A 9,045-nucleotide genomic window follows, 5' to 3' on the forward strand; every position below is an offset into this window, starting at 1 on the left:
GCACCCGCCTACTCTAGCCTTATTTTTTATTAGGCAGCACATTATCCACATTCTCTTAAGAAAAAGAAATTCTGATTATTTCCATCAAATTTGTTGCATCAGTGAGCCTTTGCGGAAACGTGGGAATTGGCAGACGTATAGCCATTAAAATCAGTGGGTGCGCATATTAACATGCAGGCTGTGTTGCAGTGATGAGACCATCTTAGTGACAGCTGCAAGCCTGACGATGAATGGACACAGAAGATTTGTTAATTACAAAAGAAAGCAAGGAACACATAAATATGTTATTCTATGGTCGTTTATATCCCACCAACCCATGGAAGGGTTCAAGAAACGGTCATTCTTTTTGCACCATACCACCTCTCATTCTATTCTGTTACTTCCATGGCCGTATCCCTTGCATTCAAATGTGGCCTGTCCCTTTTCATGCCCCGGGTGTTACACTGAGCTGGGGTTTAGAAGGCCCATTTGATGTGTCACAGTTCGATGGCAGATAGAGAAGTTTAAATGGAGGGATAATGAGCATGAACATGAATTTGAAAAAAGGTGTAGATGGTGAAGACACGTGCACCAACCGACTAATGGCTACCAGTAGGCTACACATATTTCCATCTGTGCATGACGATCATCATCCAGGATTAGGCCCTTTTCTAGTTTTACATTTTGTTGCTTTGGATTCTTATAACTGTTGACTACATGAATTTGACCCGGAGTTATTATTAGGCAATAACTAGTCTACTATAATACGTGTTACTTATAGTAAAACAATTAGCCTGTAGGCCTGCTCTTCTGCCTTTATGATTTTATCACTCGCTGACACTGCTGTCACACGCACCGCGAAACCTAGGCGGGGTGTTTGAGCAAGAATCGCTAGAGGCTTCAATGACGTGCAAATAGACTGGGAGCGCGCAGACCCGCCCTCTGGACGCCATTTTTCGGTGTCGGACTCGGACTCCATCGGGCTATAGCAGGGGTCCCCGACCATGAACAAGGGAAATAATAGTTTTAGATATAGTCAACTTTTCTTATATTGGCGCCGATAGAGATACGTTTCAAGAAGAAATACGTTTTATGACTGAAAGAACGCATGGGAGGCAGGTTGTTTTTTTCATTTCATTTTGTCTGAAGACGTGTTGCAGTCCGCCATTTTTGTTACTGCCTCAAAAGTCTGCCTGGAGTCAAGGAAAGGATTTTAAAATTAAATGTTTTCCACTCGTGCCTTACTTTGCGATCCGGAAGGTACAAAGTGACATATTGGGCTTTAGCTGACTGCTATTTGCAACATTGTACCGACATGGAGATTCGTTTGATCAAACAGTGAGGCGACGTTTTCCGTTCTCAGAATTGACAGTGACTGGAGATATATTGTTTGTTCCAAGTGATAGCTTCACGGTTCTTTTCGGAAGAAGGAACGAAAAGGGGAACCTATATTGATAATTGTTTCTAGTCATTGTCTACCTTCTATTGTTAGATGTGTGTAACTTTTCGTAGTTTCTGACAGCCCATTTAGAAATTTCTCATTGAGTGGACTCAAGAATCACATTATGCTTCAAAGTTGTCTTCAACTAGTCCCAGCCTGTTTTTGAAACGTCAGATTAAGATTATATTGGATGTAGCTAGGTAAAGCCTGCAGCCTTGGGGTGACAAATTATAGAGCCCTAAGGCGTCACTGTCCTTGGATCTTCAAAACAGAACTGCTAATGCACTACTGTGTACTCTGATAAACTAGGAACTTCATTAACTGAAGCTTTTGTTTAATTTAATTTAGCTGGGAAATAATATAGTTTTTTTTTTGTATTGTTAATTTATTTGTGATCAAATATGTCATCTGCGCGGTTCGATTCATCAGACCGGTCCAGTTGGTATTTTGGACCTGTGTCGCGTCAGGAAGCACAGAATAGACTACAAGGACAGAGGCATGGCATGTTTTTGGTTCGAGATTCCTCGACTTGTCCTGGCGACTACGTGCTGTCAGTATCTGAAAATTCCAAAGTGTCCCACTATATCATCAACTCTTTGCCAAGCAAGAGGTTCAAGATAGGAGACCAAGAATTTGAGCACCTACACGCTCTTTTGGAGTTCTACAAAATCCACTACCTGGATACGACTACACTCATAGAACCTGCCCCCAGGTAAGAAGCTGTCAGCGTTGTTGAACACAAATCTGAATGGGTCAAACATTTCTGCCTGAAGGCACTTTGGCGTGGTAGTATACTTTTAACAAGTGGGTGTGGCTCTGTTATGTTAACGAGGACAATTATGACAATGCAATGTTGGCGCTAAATGCTGTATTTTCATACATTTTTTAGTTGTTGCTTAGGGTTTTATAATCCAAATTGTTCTTTATTTGGTATATTACCTCTTATGAAAGGTATCCTGTTTGTAATAAGTCTATCTACCTTGTTGCTCAGGTACCCAAGCACAGCCATCGGCCCCGGCCCCAATCAGACGGGTGGTCCGGATGAGAACCAGGAGTACGTGCGGACTCTGTACGATTTCACCGGCAGCGACGCCGAAGACCTGCCCTTCAAGAAGGGCGAGATCCTCATCATCCTGGACAAGCCGGAGGAGCAGTGGTGGAGCGCCAAGAGCAAGGAGGGCCGCGTGGGCATGATCCCCGTGCCCTACGTGGAGAAGCTGGTGCGGCCTTCCCCCCACCCGGGCCAGCCGCCCCACGGCTCGCGCAACTCCAACAGCTACGGCATCCCCGAGCCGGCCCACGCCTACGCCCAGCCCCAGACGCCCTCGCCCCTGCCCCCCGGCACCCCCGGGGCCGTCATCACCCCCCTGCCCTCCATGCAGAACGGGCCGGTCATGGCCAAGGCCATCCAGAAGCGGGTGCCCTGTGCCTATGACAAGACAGCGCTGGCTCTCGAGGTATAGTATGGAAGGACCTTACTTTTAACCCTTCTCCCTTTTATGGCCGCACGAAGGAGAGGACAAATGCTCCCTATTGGCCTCTTCAGGCTCCCGTCGAGTAGGCTGTTCGGCTGCTTGTTAAATGTTTACGACCGTTGCTTTGGTGCGCTCTCGGAAAACGTCCGCTGGGTCCCTTGTGTGGAAGGCATGAGGGGTTCTTGTGGATGCGAGTTGTGTAAAGATGGGCTCACGCCTGCTTCCCCCACTCACTCACTCACTCACCTGACTTCCTCTCATCCTTCGTGGCCCCCTCTCATCCCTGGTCTCCCCTCAGCTCCCCTGGCCACTGCTATAGAATCCATCCATCCATCAAATGTTGATTTCCTCGAGAGGAAGTGAGAAGCAGTCAGCTTTTCTTTTTTTCTTTTTTTGTGGCTTAGAAATGCTGAGTAATCAAGAGGAGGCCAGTCCGAGCTTGGGACTGCTCTCTCATCTCATCTAGCATCCCATGCCATTTGTTAACCTCATTCCAGAGATTGCCTCTGAAGCGTCGGGAAATCCTGTGTGTGTGTGTGCGCGTGTGTGCGGGAGGGGGTGAGAGTGCATGTGGCCAGGTGGCATGTCATTTGCTGTCAAAAACATAGCCGAGCTCTTCCCTTCTCTCACATGGTTTATCTGTTTAGTCATCTTTTAGTGGAAGCTTTTCAAGCCTTCTCTGCTTTGATGAGACAGAGCTGGAGAGGTTGGAAGATGACCAAGTCATCAGAAAGGATGTGCGGCGCTTGACTGATCAGTTTGTTCGCGTAGCCTATGCCAAGGGTTGATGGCGGGGTGACATCCTCTGATACCCATCCTTCTTCACAAAGTGTTTCTCTCCTCCGTCAAAGTCAAAAGGCGCCTGCCCAGAATGCCTTGGGTTAAGGGCTTCCGTGAAAACGACTGCAGAGTTCAAAGAGCTCGAAAGAATCGGATGCCAGCTCTCCTCTCGGGTTTCTCAATCCAGTCACGAAAGCGTCTGTGAACGCTCGTCTCCGAATGTGTCTGCCTTCTGTCATGTAGGTATTCAGTCACCTCCCCCCGAGTCATTCTCTCGTAGGATGTTTCATACAGACTGTTTATTATGTTGTTATGGGCCCCTGAGTTAGTTGCTCGGCTAGAAACATCCGTTTAATGTTTCCTGTTTGAAATGTTTGAAAAACCCTGATAACAGAAAGATGGAACGGGTCTACCATAACCTGGTGCGTGAACCCAGAGAGAAACCTCGGGCCAGTTGTATCTGCATCACAACCATGCCAGTGTTAGTCATACAGTCTGGGGGCAGAAAGCCTCAGTCCTCTCGTTTTCTCGTCATGCTGCTGCTGCGGGGGTCGCAGAGCACAGTGGGTCTGGGTGGGAAAACAGGCATTGGGCACCCCCTCATCTTTGCACCTTCATATCGAGCCGTTTCTGCCCGCGCTCCTCAGACATGACTCAGCGTCGAGGCGAAATGTGGCTAAAATGGACCCTTTCGCCACTTTGCGCGATGGCGTTCGTCCGCTTTATAAGGCCAAACGTGGCTGTAGTTTGTTTGCCAAAGGTTGCCTCCACCCAAGGCTTGTAGAGTCGCAGACATGTTTTGCATATGATTATTATACATCTGTTACTGCTATTCTAGGATAGCTGGTGCTACATTAGACAAAGGATTTGCCCCTGCTTTGAACCCTTTGTGTTTGAGATGAAGAGACCATTTTGTTTCAGTGAATATAAAGTAGTGTATGAACTTCTTTCCATGTGTCAATAATATAATATTGTTACAGAACAAGATTTTTTGATTTTGTATCTGTCGAAAGTTGGGATTCTATTAGTTGACGTCATGGAATTAAAGTTGTTGGTCTTCCACCTATCTATGCCATCGTTCTCTTAACAATTAGTCAGAAGTATATGACGCGTCGAGGGCTTCTCTACATAGGGAAAAACCAGGATGATTGCGACTGAATAAGGGACGTGGTCATAGATGATTACAGATACGAAAATGCTGCCTTATTCTACATAGCCGATTTTGAAATGTCCTTGAAATCTAATCTGACCGTCATCTGTCTCTGCAAGAACTGGGGCCATCTTCCACATGGAGGTTTTCATCATCTCCTTAACAATGCCAATCGTTCACTTTTAATCCCCAAGAGCATGTGGTCCACACAGATTGAGGCCAAGCACTGGGTCAGAAAGCATCAGTGAAGTGCTCGGCTCCTCGTCTCCTCCTCTGCTCCCAACCGTGGGAATACGCGTTCGTACCGAAAACCGTCCAGCCAGACGAGCCAGTACAGTCCCGTGCCGCCCCCCGGTCTGCAACCCTTCAACGTGCTGTGCGCTTCGTACCAGGATATACAGATAAGTGGTCTGACTTCCTGTCTCTTTTCTCCCCCCCCCCCCCCAGGTCGGTGACATCGTCAAGGTGACAAGGATGAACATCAGCGGGCAGTGGGAGGGCGAGGTGAACGGCCGGAGGGGCCTCTTCCCCTTCACCCACGTCAAAATAATGGACCCCCAGAACCCTGACGAGAGCGAATGACCTGGGACCCCCCCGCCTGCACCCCCTCTCCCCTCCCCCCAACCAGACCTCCCTCCCCGAACGCGACCTTCCTTCCTCCGAACCCTTGCTGGCTGTTACCCATCCCCACCCCCCACGGATCCGCGCTTGCCTGCTTTGAGGCTGCGCCCTAGCGCTTTGCTGTATTGTCACGACAACCATTTGTGTGCGGCTTTCTGACTGTTTACAGCTGTAGACTCGGCGAGCTAACCCCCACTCTGTTCCTGTGGCTCCTGGTTTCAGGATGCCCGTGTCTTGGCCTCTTTATTTCAATATCGTTGGCCATCGCCAGAGCGAGGTGTATGTTTGCCGGGTAACTACCATACCACTTCACCTGGTTGTGTTATTTTTGTGTCGTTTTTTTTTTGTTTGTTGGACCTTTTGTTACATTTACTATACTTAGGGATTCCGAGGGCTTGTTTGCATTTTTTGCGATGCGGAAACGCGAGGACGACGCTACTATGAAGAGGGATATCGTGGTAGTATCAGTTCAAACTGAGCAGGGTGGTTGTGACATGGAGGGCTTTTGCCAAGGGTATAGCCAGCCCAGTCACCCGTTGTTACACCAGTCATTCACTGTTGTACCTTAACTTTGGGCCACACACACACAGTTTGACCCGTAGTTCTTTTAAGGATGATTGATGCGTGGATGCGTGTTTGCGTGCGTGCAGGATCAGAGTGTTGACAGACAAACGGACTGGGACAGGAGAATCAGGCAAAGGATCATGGGACAGGACTCTTGAGAACCCACGCCGCCGTGGAGAGCCCTCTAGCCTGAGCGACAGAGCTCCAGTCGACAGTCCACTTTTATTTATGTTATCCCCGGGACATCATGTGAAATGGCCATATGTAATTTCATCTCGTCTTGTTTTTTTTTTTTATTAATTTGTGCCATAAATTAAGGAGCGCTGACCGAGGTTTTCGTCCCTTTAAAAACACGTGGCCGACTGATCAGACTGTGGCCAATGTTGTTTCTTTGAGGGCTTCTTCTGAATAGCAGGATAGGGCTTTTCTATGAGATGGCACCTCCTGTGCCCATCTGTCAGGGGAGGAGGGCAGTCCTAGCCAGTCACTTTGCGCCCCGCCTTTCTCGCAAGGAAACGCAACGCTGTCACACAAGCAAACCTCCCACTGATCCCTCTTTTCCTTGTATCCGGTTCGCATTCCTGCCGTCCCCTACCCCCTCTGCCCCAGGGTTCATCTCAGGACTCGAACGCGCTCGCCTTTTGGTATGCCTCCAGGTTGGGATACCAGGCCTCGGAGCTGCAGCGTGTGGACGAGATGTTTCACAGGAGAACCCCCCCACCCGATGCCCTCACTACGGTCTCACTCCCCACTGATCTGTCCCCTCCATTCTTCTCCCACTAGCTTTTCACAGTGAAAACCATTGTACAACTTTCAGTCGTGTCCCCCCCCCCCCCCAACTGTAATCAGTTTTTCTTTTCTTGCCAGCTGTTGAAATGAGCATTTAATGTTTGTTGTTAGTATAAAAAAATGTAATAAAATGAGGAAAAAAAAACATTATAAATACTTTGACCGAAGGTGACTTTTTAAAAAGGGAAAAATACCTGCTGGTGGCCTCTGTGCATGTGGTCTTGTGCTGGAGGTTATACTTCCAGTTCGAATGCTGCTTTGTGTCCTTTTCATTTTCTTAATAAAAATAAATTTGACTTCTCGTTTTACGCCATCAATCCATTTAATTTGTACTTTGGTTTAACCTTCATTCTCATCCCACCGATTAAGCAATACATCAGTTTTGATTTCTGTTTTAAATATAAGTATTGAGGTTTCTCAACACGCTTCCTATTTGTTTGAATTTAATTAGTACTTTGGTTTAACCTTCATTCTCATCCCACCGATTAAGCAATACATCAGTTTTGATTTCTGTTTTAAATATAAGTATTGAGGTTTCTCAACACGCTTCCTATTTGTTTTGGTAAAGACATTAACAGTATTACTGTGCTTTCCCCCCCTCATGTTTTAGAAAGCCTCCACGTCGTCTTGATTCAAAATGGAAAAATTGTGCCTTTTATTTTTATTATTATACCATTTACATGTGTTAATATGTCCCATGGTTAACACCCGTGCTGGTATGACCCTTTATGTACAGAACAAGGAAATAAAATTTACGTCTACTTCTTTAAGTTGCTCTGGCCTGTTTTTTGAGAGAGAGAGAGGGGGAGAGAGAGGGAGAGAGAGCGCCAAATACTTGTAAATAGCACAGATGTGACGGTGGTGGTGGGGGGGGGGGGGGGGGGGCATGAGGGTGTTTTTTGCCGTGGGACTGTGTATCTGGAGCAGAGGACAGTACTGTCTCTGTTTAATTTCTCACGGCTCCAGTTTTGATTGTGACGGTGCCCAGGAGAAAGGAAGCAATTAATGAATGTTAATGAAGTGCTAAGAAAAGAGAACTGGCACTTATCTGACCTAGAGAGAAACACACTTATCAGGGGCAAGGTTGCAGATAAGTTTGCTTCATCACATGAAATAACTATTTTAGTTTTTTTTGGGCCCCTGTGTCTGAGACGTTTGTCCCTATAATCAGGATGTACACAATAGACCCATTTATTAGTGTACTTTGAGTGCATCTATTGTCCCAGGGTAAGTTCCTTTCCCAAACCCACCCCCAAAAAAAAAATCAAATAACGCTGTTGTGTCTGCAACAAGAAGAAGAGATGGTTGGTGAGAAAATGTTGCATTTTCTTTCCTGACCTGTTAGTATGGAAACATTACCCACATTAGAATCAGTGTCTTTGTTGAGTGCGCATACAATTTGTCTTGCCTAAATATAGCCCAACATATATGCCTCAAATGAGGTGCAATGGGTTTATTGAATCCATGTCTTAGGCAGCTGCGAATAGCCTGCAAGAAAAATTAAAGCACATGTATAGCCAGGTTGTGCGATACTATACTACCTTATGCCTACATAAAGACATTTGGCTGGCTGGAGACCAGTGCGATAGAGAGATGATGCAAATGAACAAGTGCATTTGAGTTGTATTGCGACTGGTCCTGGGTAACCAACAGGTGTAACAGCTTTGGTGGGTATATAAATATGTTAAATTCCTTCTCTGGGCCCCAACAGTTTATGGCTCTGAAGATGCTGTTCTACGCAAACATCTGCATATACACAAAGCTTTAGATGAAAAGTACCTATTTTTAGGTTATTTGTAGAAAGTGCCATTCAATGTTTTTCATAATGACATAATAATACACAGAACCTGATGGTTTGGTACATCCCACAGTAACTTTTTATCTTAACCCTTGTGTTATCTTCGGGTCATTCTGACCCATCAGTCATTGTGACCCACCGTCGTATTGCGACAAATTTACCGTATACAAAGACAAAGTGAAGCATTTTCTTTTAACAGCTAGGCTGTCTCAGACCCCCCACATTGCAAAGGTTAAAAGAAAATTATTTTAATTTGTTTTTGTATTGGGTAAAATTGGGTAAACACAACGATGGTTCGTTATGAACCTTTGGGTCATGTGACCCGAAGGCAGCACGAGGGTTAACTTGTACAGGTTCATTTTGGTACCTGGTCCCTATACCAGACAAATCTCCATGCTCATGTTTTATGAATTTGCCCTGGCGATGCCAGAGCAACTCAGACTGCAGT

At 46.2% G+C, this 9,045-nt stretch overlaps 1 protein-coding gene across 2 annotated transcripts; it reads left to right on the top strand.

Annotated features, from left to right (window-relative positions):
* Window positions 1-182: 182 nt before the first annotated feature.
* crkl (v-crk avian sarcoma virus CT10 oncogene homolog-like) lies at window positions 183-7,569 on the top strand. Of its 2 annotated transcripts, XM_062484042.1 has the most exons (4): window positions 183-336; window positions 1,850-2,132; window positions 2,412-2,877; window positions 5,273-7,569. In XM_062484042.1, the coding sequence occupies exons 1-4, from the start codon at window positions 231-233 to the stop codon at window positions 5,405-5,407; spliced, it is 990 nt and encodes a 329-aa protein (XP_062340026.1). In that variant the 5' UTR covers window positions 183-230; the 3' UTR covers window positions 5,408-7,569. The 2 variants fall into 2 exon arrangements, with proteins under 2 accessions (XP_062340026.1, XP_062340027.1); XM_062484043.1 differs by lacking the exon at window positions 183-336 and having other exon boundaries at window positions 484-2,132.
* The last annotated feature ends 1,476 nt before the right edge of the window (window positions 7,570-9,045 follow it).

This window comes from Osmerus eperlanus, chromosome 18 (genome assembly GCF_963692335.1).
Source record: "Osmerus eperlanus chromosome 18, fOsmEpe2.1, whole genome shotgun sequence".
Taxonomy (NCBI): domain Eukaryota; kingdom Metazoa; phylum Chordata; class Actinopteri; order Osmeriformes; family Osmeridae; genus Osmerus; species Osmerus eperlanus.